At 36.6% G+C, this 17224-nt stretch overlaps 2 protein-coding genes and 1 non-coding gene across 4 annotated transcripts; 2 read left to right on the forward strand and 1 right to left on the reverse strand.

Annotated features, from left to right (window-relative positions):
* Nucleotides 1-1190: 1190 nt before the first annotated feature.
* On the reverse strand, nt 1191-11862 carry LOC111792713 (cell division cycle 5-like protein). 2 transcript variants are annotated; one of them, XM_023674273.1, is made up of 4 exons: nt 11456-11862; nt 9008-10732; nt 6387-6668; nt 1191-2340 (listed from the first exon to the last, which is right to left on the reverse strand). In XM_023674273.1, exons 1-4 carry the CDS (start codon nt 11630-11632, stop codon nt 1453-1455), a joined length of 3072 nt encoding a protein of 1023 aa, XP_023530041.1. In that variant the 5' UTR covers nt 11633-11862; the 3' UTR covers nt 1191-1452. The 2 variants fall into 2 exon arrangements, with proteins under 2 accessions (XP_023530041.1, XP_023530042.1); XM_023674274.1 differs by having other exon boundaries at nt 9008-10772; nt 11456-11541.
* A 1097-nt stretch (nt 11863-12959) lies between these two features.
* Nucleotides 12960-13032, forward strand: TRNAR-CCG. Its single transcript has one exon. It is a non-coding gene; the product is annotated as a tRNA-Arg (tRNA).
* Nucleotides 13033-15220: 2188 nt separating this feature from the next.
* Nucleotides 15221-16663, forward strand: LOC111793617 (phosphoenolpyruvate carboxylase kinase 1-like). The gene is made up of 2 exons (XM_023675575.1): nt 15221-16125; nt 16321-16663. Exons 1-2 carry the CDS (start codon nt 15345-15347, stop codon nt 16365-16367), a joined length of 828 nt encoding a protein of 275 aa, XP_023531343.1. The 5' UTR covers nt 15221-15344; the 3' UTR covers nt 16368-16663.
* The last annotated feature ends 561 nt before the right edge of the window (nt 16664-17224 follow it).

Here is a 17224-nt window from a genome sequence, read left to right on the forward strand (position 1 = left end):
TTTTTTTTTTTTTTTTTTTTTTTTTTTTTTTTTTTTTTTTTTTTTTTTTTTTTTTTTTTTTTTTTTTTTTTGTCAGATTTTCTGTTTCTTTTTTTGCAGCGTAGATGGCAGAGGAGAGATAATTGTGGAAATGGATGAGGTTAGTGGAGAGAGATGGGAAAAGGTTTATTTTTTTATTTTTTTAAATTAATTAATTAATTAAATTTATTTTTTATTATTATAATTTTAACTATTTTTATAATTATTTTTATTCTTTATTTATTTTTGGGCTAGTACACTGTTTGTTGACGTTTAATATTGCAGTCTACTTTTGTATCGATGGCCGTCACTAAAACTTTCAAGGACNTATTATGTAAATAGATTCTCAGTTTTGTAAAAACTGTAAATAAGATATTACTCTAATTCTATATTTATTTTCCTTCTATAAATCTATATTATTGGCCAATTTTAATTTGGCTATTATCTTANGTTAATAACTTGGTATTGCTCAAGAACACCTCTCTACTTTTGTATCGATGGCCGTCACTAAAACTTTCAAGGACGCTATTTAGTTAATAACTTGGTATTGCTCCATCGTAATCATAACAAGCATATTGATGTCTAATTTCATTTTGTTCAAGAAATTGTAAATGAATGGGACATTCGTTTATTAAAATTTGGAACGGTTGATAATCCTATTAAAATTTGGAACGGTTGATAATCCTCCAGATTTGTTGACAAAGGTTGTTGCTCGTGAGAAGTTGAATCTTTATATTTTTGGTACATCCCCACTTCGATTCATGTACCTATTGACCTATGATATGTGGAGTTAGTGTCATTCTTCATTAGTCTAGAGGCCATTGAAAAAAAAAGTCCAAGGATCTTTAGGATACAAAAGGAAAAAAACTCTAACTCTTACCTCAAAAATGTCATAAAATAAGAAGTAACAATAAGAATAATAAGAATAAAGTATTGTAAAAACCCGAGTATAATAGAATGTATTTAGTAAATTTGGCAAGTTAACCTATACCTTACACTTTCAAAACATTTGAACCAACACCCCGTCAAGGATTAACGGAGAAGAGACTACACCTCCTTCAATACCGAGTCCGAGAACGAAGGAACCTTCGTGCTCCAGAGAACAACTATGAACAATCTTCATGCCATTTCCATGTATCTCTAATGTGAGTTGTGGAGGGAGATGGTGTTGAACTGATAACATGTGGGACAGAGTATAATAGAAATGAATAAGTGAAGTGTCATCAATACTCATATGCATAATGAAAGCTTTAATGAAATGTTTCTTATATGAAAATCCTACAAAAAGAAAGCAATACAAATCTTGTTTCAGCATATCATCGCAGCCCATCTCTTCTTCTCTTCATGGAATTAATCTCTTTCTTTCTCTCTCCCTCTCTTATCCTACTGGGAAAAAAAACAAGCCGCAAAACAATCTGAATCATCTACATCATCCTACACATTTGATTCCGTTGCTTCCTCGTCGCCACGAGGGAGTTCTACGACATCATTATTAGAAGAATCCAGATTAGTCGAATTCACATCCGAGTTTCCAGCTTCGATCACAGGTTGCTGACTTTCGACATCTTTACCTTCCTTGACAATATCGGTACCACATTCAGCATTTTCGGTAGGTGCAGCTCCATCAACCAAATCATTGCTGATCTTATTTTCCACCGTAACGGGCACGTCTGGAGTGCCATTAGCAGGAGGGACCACGAGTTCTTGTGAAGGAACGTCGATGGTTTGACTCTTATCAGAATCATCGAAAGCCTTGTCAGACGATGATGCATCATTCTCTGCCACTGCAGAAGGTAGTTTGTCATCAGGTAAACCAATATCCGAGCTCGCTGCAACACTTTCTTTCTCTGCGTCGATATCCATGGCATTAGAACCTTCATGTTCATGTCCCAAGGAAGAGTTTTGTTGTTCACCCGCTAATTCATTGGGAGGCATAGAATTTTCACCATCAACTGCTAACGCAAACACAGCTTCAGAACTATCAGCATTTTCTCCTACAGTTCGATTAGCCTCAGCCTCGGCCAACTGAAGAGCACGGTTCTCCGCTGCAATTTCTTCTTCCTTTAGTGCTTGTGCCTTGCGCTCGTCCATGATTTTCGTCATCTTTTCCAAGTCCGCAAAAAGGTTCCCATAACGTAGCTGCAGAGTTCTCTCCAGCTCTTTTTGTTTCTGAACCTCCTCCCAGATACCACTAATCCTGTGTGAAGCAGCTGACATCTCTTGCTTTTTAAGAGCTTCAAAGCACTCCAGCTCTGTTGCTGCAGTGTCTATCTGCTTGAAAGTCGCCTCAATTTGCGGCCAAATGCTTTGTTTTGACCGTGTCTGAAATGTCAACAAATAACAAATTAGGCTTCCAAATTTCACAAGGTGTTGTAATCAGTTTTGTAGTTCTTTAAGAACATTACAGAGCAAACACTATCTCCCAGCACACATCCTCCACCCCTCGAGTGTGTTTAATGATCAGTATACAAAGAACGTTACCCAGCAACACAAGAAAAGGAGAGAATGAGAAAAATGGCTTCAGCAATAAATGAGTGAATTGGAATATAGAACTTTTGAGAAAAGGAAGTAAACAGCTTTGTAGAGATCAATTGTGTTTCCATATCTTTCAAGACAACGTGGAAGTATACACAAGGTGTATGAGAAACACAATAATTTTCACTCGTTTGATGGAGAGAACTACAGAAAGGACCCAAAGAAAAGTTAGCATGAAGCCAAACGAAAGCACAACTGTAACGCTACGAGGCGACCTACTATGCTCTATAAAAAGCCCCCCAATCACCCCAATGGACTGCCTTCACCATATGAGAAATAATTCCAAGGAGATAAGGTAAAAGTGAACAGTGGAATCTCAGATGTTTGTATTGTTTCCTCCCAATTTCTACCTATGTAATTATTAAGGACTTTTCTTTTTTTCCATCAGCCCAATGGACTGTCTTCACCATATTCAACTAATTAATCTTGGCCTTTTCCATGAATAAATGACCACAAATATTCAGTACAGATTAGCACAAAGACAGAAACACGACAAATAAAGAAAGGAAGAGAGAAAATCAACCTAAAAATCCCTAAAATATCTATTATTCCTTACCCACCAAACACCCTAAAGAACAGTGAAAAAAGCCCAACCTACCATAAAAAAACACCCCTGTAAGACTAAGGAAGATGAATAACCTCAAACCATAAGAGAGCAAGAATTGTTCCTCGCCAAGCGCACCTCAAACTGAGAAACAATCGAGTGAACTATCTCCTAAGAATATGGTCTAGGTCCTCCACATCACTCCTAAAGAGAACTCCCCGTAGGTGTTCACCCTGCCCAAGAAACAAAGTTCAACCGAGGCATCCCAAAGCAAAGAAAGAAGGGTCAACCTTCATTCATTTCCCTATCAAATAAAACACGACGGAGATAGAAGGAAAAAATGAAAATGGGGTCATACCTATGGTGAAGTTTCGAAGCATATAAATCATAAAGAACAAGAAATCGAAGCAAAGAGACCTATCCCCCTCCCAAACATAGATATTTGTCCCATTCCCTACTAAGCATCTCACAAACTGAGGGGAGACCAAAAGAAATCACTTTCCAGGTTTTCTAAAAGTGCCTTTAGTACCTCTACCCGAAGTTCACTCGATAGGGTTTGGATTGTATTTGCACACAATAACACGATGCCACAGGGTATCCATCTCCTTGAAGAAGTGCCGAAGTCATTTGGCCAACAAGGCTTCACTATACCGCCTCAAGATACGATACCCCCGACAGAGCTCTTTTTCAACAAAAGCCTAAAGAGATGGGAGGGGAGTGATCCGCTTTCGTCAAGATAGAGGTCACCAAATGTGACCTCTTATCAGATAGTTGATATAAGCAAAGAAATAGAGAGTTAAGAGGTTTACCACGCACCTAAAAATTTTCCAAAAAAAAAGGTTTGAGAACCCTCCCCAGCATAGGATTTGACAAACTGAAAGAACATGTGGAAACCCAAAGCAAAAGCCAACGAAAAGTTGCAGAGAGAAAATGGAATAACCATAGGTCATACACTTGGAACCAAAACTTCAAAGGAGAGTATTTTAGAGTGGGGCGCACAGCAAGTCCTGTTTCTGTTCTTGAGGCGCACTCCAAATCCTATTTCTTCTCTTCTTCCTCTTTTTTTTTTTTCCTTTTTTTTTTTTTTTTTTTTTTTTTTTTGGAGAGGGAAACAAACTTTACATTAAGAAATTGAAAACTTCCGAAGGACAACTTTCCACCAAAACCTTTCCAACCCAAAATTACATAGTCTCACTCCAAACCTATTCCTTTAAAACAAGAAACAAAGCTTTTCAATGACGACTAAAAGGCTAAAATGAGTACAAAAATTCAAAGCCTGCCAAGTATTGAATTCAATCCTATGAGATAGTTGATATAAGCAAAGAAGTAGAGAGTAAGAGGTTTACCACCCGCCCAAAATATTCCAGAAATAGGTTTGAGAACCCTACCAAACAAAGGATTTCATAAGAAATCCAAAGCAATAGCCAACGAAAGGTGGCATAGAAAAATGGAATAATGAGTAAAAATTACTTGTCTTCAAGAAATCACTTCCATTAAGAAAAATGAAATTGACAAAAGGTCATACACTTGGAACCAAAACTCCAAATGAGAGCAGTTAGAGTGAGGCGCATACCAAATCCTATCTCTTTTTTTTTTTTTTTTTGGAAAGAAACAAACTTCTCATTAAGAAATTGAAAACTCCCGAAGGACCGACCATCTTTCCCACCAAAACCTTCCAACCCCAAATTACATAGTCTCACACCAAACATATTCTTTTAAAACAAGAAACAAAACTTTTCATTGACAATTGAAAAGCTAAAATAAGTACAAAAATTCAAATCCTACCAAGTATTGACTTTCCATTGAGAGGCTTCTCATATTTCACTACTTCTAAACATGATTACTTTGGGCTTGGAAGCAGTGTATATATACTTGGACCAACTTATGGGAGATTTGGAAGCAGTGTGAAAGAAGGAAGTATTAAGGAAAAAATAGAAATATGAACACATTTGGAATTAAATTCATTCTTTTGCCTCCATTTGGTCTCGTTCAAAACGGATTCCATATTATCTTTTGCCATTATTTGTTTTTACAAAGTAGAGATTTTCTTTACTCCCCAATGGTTTCCCAATTATGCATTCAAAACCCATTCTTTTTTTGGCTATTTATAGCCTATTGCCCTGTCTCTGAATATTTCATAGAAAAGATAGTTCAATTTGAAACGAAAGTATGGTTTCTTGTTCAATGATTCCATTTTTTTCCCCAACAAGAGACAAAACTTTTCATTGAAAAAATGAAAAGAGACTCGTGCTCAAAAATACGAACTCCACAAGGAAGTGAAAATACGAACTCCATAGGGAAGTGAAAATATGAACTCAATGGGAAACAAAAAAACCACTTCAGAGAACCAAAAAAGAACAAGATATAGAAAATAACTTCCGCAACGAGAAACATCAAGCAACCTGAACAAAAGGAACTAGCAAAGAGGTAGCCTGAAGGACCAAACTCAACACAAAAGATCGCCCTCTGAAAACAAAACAAAAGGCGACGATTGAGAACCAAAAGCCTTGAACAAACAAAGAAAAAAAAGACCCAAACATCATAGCCACAACCAAAAAGAACAACCACAAAGGAGAAATGCAAAACTCAGTCCCAAAACATCAAGCAAGAACCACTCAACTCAAACCTCAAACGCAATAACAATCAAAATTCAACAATGAATATCTTGGGAATGAAACAAAGAATTTCACCACAAGTTTCAGTAAGAGAAGAAAACTCTTTGGGCATTATGAAAGAAGAGAATGAGGAATCTTTGTCACTTTCTTGAAAAAATGATACTAAATCATCACCAAAAGCATCTTCTACACCATTATCATCCATAATAGTTTCCGTAAGCTAAAAAGTAGATTCCACACCACTCAAACTAACTTTAGAAGCAGCATCACAATCACCAACATAATGTGTGAGAGAAGGAGAAACTGTGGGATCCTTTGAAATAAAAGTTTGTTTCTTGTTCAAAGAAAAAACATTGTATTTAGAATCAATTGAGGTGTGACATTGAAAATTTACAAAAGAAAGAGGAATTCCAAAAATATTCAAAACATTGCATTCGCTTAAAGAGGAATACATATTTGGTCTCCAGCTACACAGTTTAGACTCTTTCGCTTGTGAAAATGAAAAAAATGGCCAAGAAATATTAGTGGAACATATCAACCAGTTGCGGAACAGAAAATATTTACCAGCAAGGAAAAAAATGAATATTAAATAGAGAATTAAATGAAACAAAACAAAAAAAGAGAGATGAAGTTTGATGCCATAAATGTGATCATTCCAACAATAATATATATACCTCATAGCCATGTGTGAGAACCTTAACCTTCTTCTCCAGCCGGACAGCCTTCTCAGTATCATCATCCATTTTCTTTTTCACATACTCAAATTCATCCTGCAGGGCGGCTAGTTTCTCATGGTTTCCAGCCACGCTGGAAAGTCCATATGCACTCCTAGTGGGGAAATACATAAGATCGTTCAAGCACGTTTTGTGAGCTTCCACAAATTCCTCTAAGGGTTCATTTTCATGCCCCATTGCAACACACAGATACCGAGCCTCTTCCTTTATCAAATAATCAGCCTGTTTCAAACAACCAACTTACTAAATATACGGAAAAACAAACATCAAGTAGATAGAATGAAATTACTTCACTACATTAGTAAACTAAGAATCAATGGAATGTCATCACAAGGTTTTCATAGGAAATGTCAATTACAACTCGTAATTCCTCCATGGAACCAAAGAAAAGAAAGACACGCATAAATAAAACCAACTCTTTCCGTAACCATAGACCTCTGTACATGACAAGGATAGGATCAAACAGTTGGCTACCTCAAGTCATAACTTCGAGAGGACATTTAGAAACCTGAAAATCTTTTAATCTGCTAGCACAAAATTGCATATTATAGAAAAAAAAAACAACACATGAGAGATGTCACTGAAATAATGAAAGCAATGACCCAACAAAACAACGGAAGTTAATTAAGAGCCCGGATTGGCATTGCAGACCTTCAACCAGCAGTGCAGACTAGAGTAAAAATGTAAAATCCACCTTCAGCTTCAGGATTTTTTATATAAAAAGAGATTCACGACCTACAGACAATGTCTTAATTGATGTCCAACATGGTCAATAATCGAAGGATGAGACAAGATGACTAACAGGGAGGACCTATCTACGTCATATAGTTTTATACTATAGCCCCATGCATATTATAATAACCCTAAGCAACATGTTGAACTATAAAGCGCAAACCCTGCTAGAGCAATGTGCCTGTCTTTGACACATATAGAAAAACACTCTAATAAGTCGACGTAAGTCATCAAGTAATATTTTAAAAAGTAAACAAATATTGCACACTTGGTGAATAAATTGGATACAAATTAAACACTTTTTAAATACATGTAAAACACTGGCAAATCATAGTAAACACACATTAATCATTTATTTTGAAAACATTGATGGAAACAGAAATAAATATTAGGGTAGAATAATAAATTCGGGTAAAACATCAAACTTAATTTTAAAATTTTAAATGCATAATTATTGATTACAGAAAAAGATCTGTAAGATGTTTCAATCAATTTAGAAAGATACTAAGTTAGCTTCCAAAAATTAGCTCAACTTTTGCTTTTAAAACCTAGGATATGATCATTCAAGTTATATTTTTTAAAAAAAATACAATAAAGATTTATACTACCCTACCAATAGATAGGATTTTTGTTCCTAGGGGATGAATAATAGAGAATGAGAAAATCTATTACTTAGTAATTAGTTTTATTTAACTACAAAATAATCAAGATAATTTGCCAATACTAACTAATTTTTATACAACCTCTAATTAATACTTCATATTAATATTCATTACTCCATATCATATTGATCAGCATTAATATTTTAATTAATTTGAAATAAATTCATGCAAGTTAAATTTAAATTAACTTCAATAATTGATTAAATAAACCAATTTGAACTTGGTTTGACTGGTTAAGGTAAGAAAACAAAACAATTGATCAAGACATTGGCCTTCCGCAAGCGGACAGAGGTTTTATCCACTAACTCATGCGTTGTTTTACTCAAAAAAATAAATAAATAAATTCATCGAATAAAATATATATTATTATATTATTCATATCAGTTTGGATTAATTATTAGCAGTCGTAGTAGTATTAAAACACTAACTGTTTGATAGCTTTCTTTAATTATATAAACTTCACTTCCATGTGCAGCAGAACAAAAATCATTTTAACTCCAAAATAGTAATTCTCCAGCACATTTGAACATAAATGTTTAAAATCTATAAAACAGAGTGCATGATACAAACAAACTATGAAACGGATTATACTGCCAATCATCGTACTTTTAAACACCAAAGCCAACAGTTTGAACACCCAAAAGCTGCAACTGGCAACTACCACAGAACCACTATCACTAGAACCAACACTAGCACAACAAGCGAGTACTCACATTCCAAACCTTCCTCCAGGAATTGCTATCAATGCCACCCTACCATCTAAACCAGCCTCAACAGTTCTAATAGAAACTATTGCTTTTCATACCACTATTGGATCTACTTCGGCAAGAATAATAAAAGAAGAGCTAAAACTATCAGCTTCCATAAGTGGCAACGTCCAATAACCAGAACCCAATAGTTCAAGTAAAGTAGCTAATCCAATGGGCACTAGGTTCAATGGTAATATATTTTATTTGCCCTTCCACAGGATTTTTACAAAGAAAAGAAAAACAGAAATTCAATCTTATCTATAACAGATTAAATTTTACAATCTAATAGAAAAATACCTCCAATCAAGCAGGCTCCTTAAAAAATAAAAAGATGACACAAAATTGGTTTTTCTAAACAAGATATAACAGCAAGAAAATTAAATTGAACGTTAAAAAACAATGGTTGGGAAAAGTTTACCTCTTGCATCTCAGTTTCTTCAAAATCGTCTATGGTAGGGATGGCCGCAGCAGGTCTATTTCCTGTGCGTTTGGAACCTTTCTTTTTCTCCTTGTTGACCTTTTCATCGATTGGGTACTTCACATTATCATGCTCTAGTAAAGCAAGAAGCTCCTTTCTTATCATTTCATCAGCCTGCTCAATAGGGGTAGGTGGAACAAATGAGCTCTTGTCTCCATCAGCTCTCATCAAAGAATTTCTAATAAGTTCCAAAGAAGCAGTAGGAGGTCGAGGAAGCTCCCTCTGTAGCACTTTTGATCTTTTCCTAAGCAAAGCCTGCTGTCTTGCCTCTTCCTCTGCTCGTTCTCTAGCAATCCTGTCAGACATGTCCTCTTCAATCATCTCCTCTGGTTCTTCTTTATCTTCTGGAATTGGTTGCATAACTACCTGGTACTCATTCTTAGGCTGTGGAAGATTGCCTAATCCTAGGCTAAGATTCCTCCTCAAATCAGCTTGTCTTTGAGACTCTAGTTTTGCACTATCATGTGTGTCCATGTCTTCATTGATATGTAACTCATCTCTAATAGGCGTTCCTTTGGGAGTCACACCAAAGGAGTAAGCATCCCTAGCTGGTGTCATGCCACTACGAGGTGTGAGACCAGCACCACCAGGAGTTGCTGAGGGTGTTAGCATGGGATTCGGTGTTTGAATCTCTTTTTTCCTTGGGGTGACCCCTGAAAAATCTGAAGGATGCAGCTCTGGGTTCTCTCCTCCCAATAATGGAGTCTGAGATTCTCTCAGCCTAGCAAGGTTTTCAGCCTCCATCATTATAGCATCACCCTTCCCAGCCGGTGTCCTTTGGGGAGTTCGAAAAGGTGTCATTCCTTGTCGTGGTGTCTGTGCATAATTTGCAAGCAGAGCTCGTGTAGCACCACTTCCTTCTGCAAGCACTTCATTACCAGCAAGAAGATCACTGGCATATCCCATCTTTGCAATTTCCTCCAATTCATGGTCTGCAATTTGAGGTGCAGGAAGCATAAGTTTAGATCTTTTCCTCACCATCTCTGGATCATTCAGCTTATTTGCTTGCAGTACAGCTGATGGAGCATCTTGCCTCTGCGCAATTTTATTCTTTGCAATATCTTGCTTTCTTAATTGAGATTCTACGTCAATCCTTCTTTTGCCTTCAAGTTCTTCAATTGTTGTTGGAAACTTGGGTTGTTCCACTGGTCTATCTTCCTCACCAACATCAAAAAACCCTGGAGGAGGCCTCTTCTCAAAAGGAATTTCAGCATTGTAATCTATTCCTTTTCTCTTTCTCTTCCGGTGTCGAGTATCAATCCCTGCAGCTTTCAGCTCTCTTCTTTTTTGTAGCGAAGCAAGCCTCCTGGCCTCTTCAAGTTGTTTCTCTCTGGCTTTCCTTTTTGCCTTCTTTCCCCTAGTATTTGCTAACCTGGCTCGTGCTTCAGAAAGCATTTCCTTTTCATCTTCATCCATGTCAACAGGATCAGGACGTGCAGGCTTTGATTCTGGGTTTGGGTCAATTTCTCCCGGGCGCAATTTTCTTGGGTCATCTCCTGGTTCGTAATTCTCATCCTTAACACAAGCAGCATCAAGAAGCTTCTCGTACCGCTCGAGGCACTGGGATGGAGTACGCCCGACAATTGGTGCAATAGTTCTCCACTGGGTTGGCATGAGCTTAGCAAGATGGAGTAGTTTCTCATCCTCCTCTCTTGTCCACTCAGTCTAAAGTAATCATGGAAATCAAATGGTCAGTCCAAAGAACCTACCACAACAAAGAAACTGAGGTGACTTTCCAGATTGCAAAACTAGGGAAATGAAAGCACAAAAACAGGAAACCTGGCCGATTTGAGAATCAAACCATACTGAGCTTCATAGGACATCATCCAACAGAAATCCGGTCATCAAGTATCAACATTAATTATCATTATCATTATCATTCCCATGAGAAAACGCACTCCCCCCCGGATACATTTTTCTCTTCTTTCAAAATTCTTTCTCCCACAGTAACTTTTCTGAAGAATTTCAACTGTATTAAGTTGACCATTAAGCACAATCCATGCCAAGACACTGACTTTCCTTGGGAATTTTCTCCCACATTAACTTTTTTTTAGCCTCTTTTAGCATGACAGTTCCATTCTCAAACATCCTAAATGCATAGCACTAGATGGTATCACCAACTACCACCATACTTCCTGAAAGAACATCGGGAAGGCCTACGTCCCTCATTTCCTCTCAATTCTCATCTTATATGTCTCCTTTACTTTTAAACGTAAATCAAATCACAGCTAACATATATTTTCCAAATATAAACTATTAAGCCTAAACCAAACAGGGACAGAAACTCCTTCCACCCGCAGCTCACTCCACTTTCCAGTGCCCAGTTACAAAAACAGCAAAAGAAAAAAAGAAAAATTCAAGACAAGTGAAAGGGAGAAAGAAAGGCACCTTTTTAATGGAAGGATCAAGCCACTCATACCATCGAGCCTTACACTGCTTAGCAGATTTCCGAACAAGAAGCGACGAGATTCGAGCCCACTGGTTTTTTCCATATTTCATAACCGCAGCTTTAAGGATCTCATCTTCGGTGTTCTTCCAAACACCACCTTTTATCATAATCCTCATCTTGTCCTACCTTAAGATTTACCCCCTTCAATCTAGGGTCTGGAGATATTAGGGTTTTGCAGGAGAAAGGAAGACGAAGAAGAAGCCAAAACGGCAAAGACAAACGGCGGCGGACGAGAGATCGGCGGAGAGGGGGAGATACAGGCAAAGATGAACGGGAAAGAGGCGGCGAGAGGTGCAGAGGGTCTGGAAATGGCGCAGAGTGAAGATGAAAAAGAAAAGGCTCGTCGTAGGATTTTGAGAAGAAAAAAGGTAAAGAGGGATTTGTCAAATTATTTTCAAAAATGCCATTCATTCAAGTTATAAAATCTTAATTAAATATTTTAAAATAAATAAATAAATATTTTACGAACTTACCTTTTACTTTTATTAAAAATAAATTAAATAAATAACTCGAACCATCCAAATCAATCCAACTAAAAAACTTATAGTTGAATTGGGTTGGTTTCATTATTTTGTAACGGGTTTTTTGGGTTCAAAATTTTACAACTCGAACAATTGGATTGAGTCTAAACAAATGCTTCGACACATCACAAGTACCCATAACTCACGCTTTCAAAATAAAGATCTATAACATTTTGTTTGCATTAAGGTTTCAAGTGAAATATTTGAATTTTTCGAGTTTACGCGAACTTAAAACATAACATAATGGGGTGATTGAGTCAGACGATTGAATTGAACTTACTAAAGATTAAAGATAGTAGGTTATAAGTCTAGGACAAGAGTAGGAAGGACAAGTGAGAATCCGAGCAACAACTATAATAGCACAAGTATGATAAACTAAATGCAAGCAATATCACAAGTGCAATAGACTAGACGCGCACGATAGACCAGCATAAAGAGCTCTCCCTCCTTCAGCGAGTCATATAGAAAGACTGTCTTACTCGTACTCTTCCCTTCATTCATTGAGTTGGAAAAAAAACTCTGTTCAAATATGCGCACTTTCAATACAATAAGGTGTTATTTTGGTGGTTATACTCGAGTTTCATTTAAGACCCTAAATTTGTTAGATTGTTACACAACTTAGATTTCATTTAAGACCCGAAAAATTCATTTTAAAGCTAAATTGTTATAAATTAATATTGAGGGGCTTCGATAAAAAAACGTACGTTTAGATTTTTTTTTTCTAATATTTACAATATGAGCCCAAAAGTAAAAACAATAGAACATAATTAAAAAGCTGAATCTATGATTGAAATTAAACATTAATATTCTTATTGGACATGAACAAATTAGTTGTGCTATTGAAAAATAATGGCAAAGGTTATATTTTTAAGTCATTATAATATTTAACTTTATTATTTAATTTGCCTTCCTTGAACAAACAGTTCGCGTGGCCTAATGGATAAGGCGCTCGCCTCCGGAGCGGGAGATTGTGGGTTCGAGTCCCATCGCGAACGTTTATTTTACCTCACATTTTTTCTTATTTTATTTCTCATACATAATATTTCAAATTAAATTCAAAAAATGTATCAAATTATACCTTTGACTTGACTTGATCCTAATTTTTTTTGGGTTATTTATTCAATTTTTTTTGTTTTTAATAAAAGTAAAATGTTAATTTGTAAAATATTTATTTATTTATTTATTTATTTTTAAATATTTATGAAGTTGGTGGGTATGTGACACCCGAGTAAAGAATGGATACATGAATGAACGGATATCACATTCAAATGAAAATCATTCTAAAAATAGGAAGAATTGAAAGTCAATATCTATACCAATAAGATAGATTTTGGTGACTTAATCGTAAGAACTCTATAGTTAAGCATGCTTATTCTATGTTGAGTGACCTCTTGAAAATTTTCTTATGATGCATATAAGATGACTCGTGTTGGTATGTGGGGATAATCTTCACTCTTAAAACTGAAAAGTGATGTGACCACGTCGCAGTAGATGCAGGAAAATGCTAATCCAGAATCTGAATCTTGGGCATGAATCGTTAGAGCCAACCCGTTGCCCCCTAAATACTAAAATGAATTAATAATTATGGGCCTTGACTTGGCTTGCTTAAGGGCTTTTTCAAAGCCCGTTTAGACAAAGAAGGAGATTTTTTTCCCCGTTAGAGAAATGGGGTCGAAGACTAGATTATATTTTCCGTCACTGTCCCTGCCCCAATTCCCCGTCTTCGCCCCATTTAAAAGAACTACTTCAGCTTAATCTAACCTAACTCTATTTGGATTCTTTGGGTCACCGATTCAACATACTCGAAATTTCAAGTTGGTCCTAAAAATTTCTCAAACTGAACTTTACTTAAAAGTCAAACAATATGGGTTAACTCCAACCACATAAACTCCGAGAGTATTAAATTAAGTAAAACAGCTCAAAAGTCAAAATAAAATGTCGATGTCAGTAAACTCACCAAACTAATCATTTGAAGCCAAAACAAACGACTTCACCAAATGATACACATACTTCAAATCCCACCAACTCACCTAAACGAATTAACTCTAGCCATTGAAAAAAAATGTGTAAATTGCATAAACTCACCAAAATACACTCTGAAACTACTTAGAAATCCATACGAAGGGCATAACGCACTCCACACGCCATGAACGTATCAACCTAATCATTTAAAGACAAAACAGACAACCTTAACCACATGTTATAAACTTATCCAACCAACTATTTAAAGATAAAAACAAACAAACCTAACTCCGTTGAATTCACTCCACATCTCATAAACATACCAAAACATACTCCAAATATCACAATCGTAATGGCTTAAACTACTTATCATACTGACCCTTAAAAGTCGTACTAAACGGGCATATGAAATCTCATAAACTTACCAAAATTCACTTCTTATCGTCGTTAAATGAGAGGAGAGTCATAATTGACCTGAACCGCACCAAGCCGCCATTGAACGAGGAAAGATACTGGCGAACCATGACCATTGTAGCCACTAAGGGAGTTGATAGAAAAGAAAGAAATGGAAGAGAGTTGTCGCACCTTCTTTTTCAATGGCTCAATCATATGAACTTCAAAACTAGGTGTGTTTTACTTCGAACAATTTTATGTTAGGTAACCTCCTGAAAATTTTTCTACAAAGTATATGAATGAAAACATAACATGGACCATGTTGGTCTGTTGGGATAGTCTTCACTCTTAGAAACGAGAAGTAGGTATTGTGACCGTGTTGGTTTGTGAGGATAGTTTTCACTCTTAGAAGCAAGAAATAGGTATCTCGATGATGTGGCAAGGGATGCAAGAGAATATCCCGATGTTATAATGTCCCAATTTATGGGACGGTTAAAAATTATCGAATATGCCAAATACTTGTTAGACTAAAAAAAAATAATAAATAAATATACGGAAATAAAATACCAAAAAATGGGAAAGTCAATAAATTGCAATTAAATCAAAATTTTAAGTAGTATGGATACTATTCTCGTTGGTTGTCATGTCATTGTAGATTTTTACAACATGTTTTATTCTTGCTCACATGCATCTTAGGAAAATTGTCAGGAGGTCACCCAATTTAAAGGTTAGCTTTCATTTAGACGAGGCCAGGATCAGCCCACCAGTGGAATATTCTAACAAACGATCCCATTAGATGTCTATAAATCTCCCTTTATACACAACGGATTCCTCCAAAATCCACTCCCACTGGAGAGAAAACTTCAACAAGAATTTGCAGAGAGATCGAGGAAACAAAAATCCCCAAATCTCAGTGAGACCTTCCGAAGAAGAAGAAGAAGAATCATCAACAATGGGCGAGATGATTGTGAACAGCCAGTACGAAATCTTGGAGGAGATCGGAAGAGGAAGATTTGGAATCATCACTCGTTGTTTTTGCCCCATTTCTGGCAAGTTCTTCGCCTGCAAAACCATCGCGAAAAGCGATCTCGTCGATGAAACTGACAAAGAATGCCTCGAGAAAGAGCCCAAAATCATGGCCATTCTCCCTCCCCATCCCAACATTCTTCGATTAGTCGACGTACTCGAGAACGATGATTATCTCTGTTTGATCTCCGAGCTCTGCGATTCCATTTCTCTCTACGATCGGATCGTCCGTCGTCCGTTTTCGGAACCGGAAGCCGCCGTTGTTATGAAGCAGCTTCTTGAAGCGCTTTACCACTGTCATTTCCATGGCGTGGTTCATCGCGATGTGAAGCCTGACAACGTGCTGTTCGATTCCAGGAACAATTTGAAACTCATCGATTTCGGATCGGCTGAGTGGTGTGAGAAAGACGGATTTATGTACGGTGTCGTCGGAACGCCTTTCTACGTAGCGCCAGAAGTTTTGAGAGGATCGGAGTATGGTCGGAAGGTCGACGTGTGGAGTGCCGGTGTGATTCTGTACACGATGTTGGCTGGATTTCGGCCGTTTTACGGCGAGTCCGCGACGGATGTGTTTGAGGCGGTTCTTAGAGGAAATCTAAGATTTCCGACTAGGGTTTTCAGGTCGGTTTCTTCTGCAGCTAAGGATTTGATAAAGAAGATGATCTGTCGAGATGTATCTAAAAGATTCTCTGCTGAACAAGCTCTCCGTAAGTATAATTTCTTGTTCTAATTAAACAATGAGATCTGAACTGTTTGATTTCCCATTCTGAATCCATAGTTGTGTTTGCAAATCTAGAACTGGTAGAAGATGTAGGGATTTGTTTGTTTGGTTACTGAGAAAATTTGTGTATGAGCATAGAAAATGAATCTCATGGGAATTGGAAATCGTTGTGTTTTGACAGGACACCCATGGATTTCGAGTGGCGGAGGAGGAACAGCTACAGTATGATGAGTTTTTATATATGATCAGTTTTGCATTCCAGTACATAATCCTCTCCCCAATCCTCTGCTGCTTGCTCTGCTTCCCCCACCTTGAGTTCAGACTCCATTAATGGCTGCTCCACAGTTGTTGATACTGTGCTGTCCATATCATATCTCTTTTGTTTTTGGATTTCTTCCTGAATGTTTCAGAGGAATTTGGAAATCCTCTGTTGTACAAAGTGTTTGGGAGGTGAGAAAGTAACCCAAAAAAAAATTAAAAAAATTAAAAAAATTTCAGTTTGTACTCACCCAACCAGCAGATATGGTTCGTTTTGACTACCATTTGTAATGACCCAAGTCTACCACAAGCAGATATTGTTTGTTTTGACCCGTTACGTACCTCACGATTTTAAAACACATCCCATTTCGACCCGATAGGTATCTCACGATTTTAAGACACATCGGGAGAGATTTTTACCCTATTGTAAAGAACATTTCCCTCTCCAACCAATATGGAATCTCACCTCATTTACTAAATTCGTATGACTAAATTGATGATCTTTTGAAAATATAGAGACCCAAATGAATTCAAACTAAAATTACGAGCACTATAATTCATTTAGTTAAGAGCATTAGGTACGGTTGTGTGGTTGATGAATGCATCGGTTTGGTACAATAATTCAACTTAGAATAATTTATATATCAATTAAAACATTACGCTTTTTTTAATATATGGTTATGTCGACTTTATTTTAAAGCCCATAAATAAATAAAAAATAAATACTTTTCTTTAGGTTATGGTTTAATTATAATCTTTTATATGCTTTTGATGAATATTTTTTTCATATGGCCATCATCATCCAACCATGTGATTAGGTTAAGTGC

Source organism: Cucurbita pepo, chromosome LG04 (assembly GCF_002806865.2).
Source record: "Cucurbita pepo subsp. pepo cultivar mu-cu-16 chromosome LG04, ASM280686v2, whole genome shotgun sequence".
In the NCBI taxonomy this organism is placed as follows: domain Eukaryota; kingdom Viridiplantae; phylum Streptophyta; class Magnoliopsida; order Cucurbitales; family Cucurbitaceae; genus Cucurbita; species Cucurbita pepo.

Bases quoted from the DNA above. Each gene is read 5' to 3' on its own strand.
- LOC111792713 (XM_023674273.1), bottom strand. From the start codon at position 11,632: ATGAGGATTATGATAAAAGGTGGTGTTTGGAAGAACACCGAAGATGAG. The intron at 10,733-11,455 runs GTGCCTTTCTTT...TGATTACTTTAG, and splicing joins TTGATCCTTCCATTAAAAAG to ACTGAGTGGACAAGAGAGGA. The intron at 2,341-6,386 runs GTATATATATTA...TTGACATTTCAG, and splicing joins TTCTCACACATGGCTATGAG to ACACGGTCAAAACAAAGCAT.
- LOC111793617 (XM_023675575.1), top strand. From the start codon at position 15,345: ATGGGCGAGATGATTGTGAACAGCCAGTACGAAATCTTGGAGGAGATC. The intron at 16,126-16,320 runs GTAAGTATAATT...GTGTTTTGACAG, and splicing joins CTCTGCTGAACAAGCTCTCC to GACACCCATGGATTTCGAGT.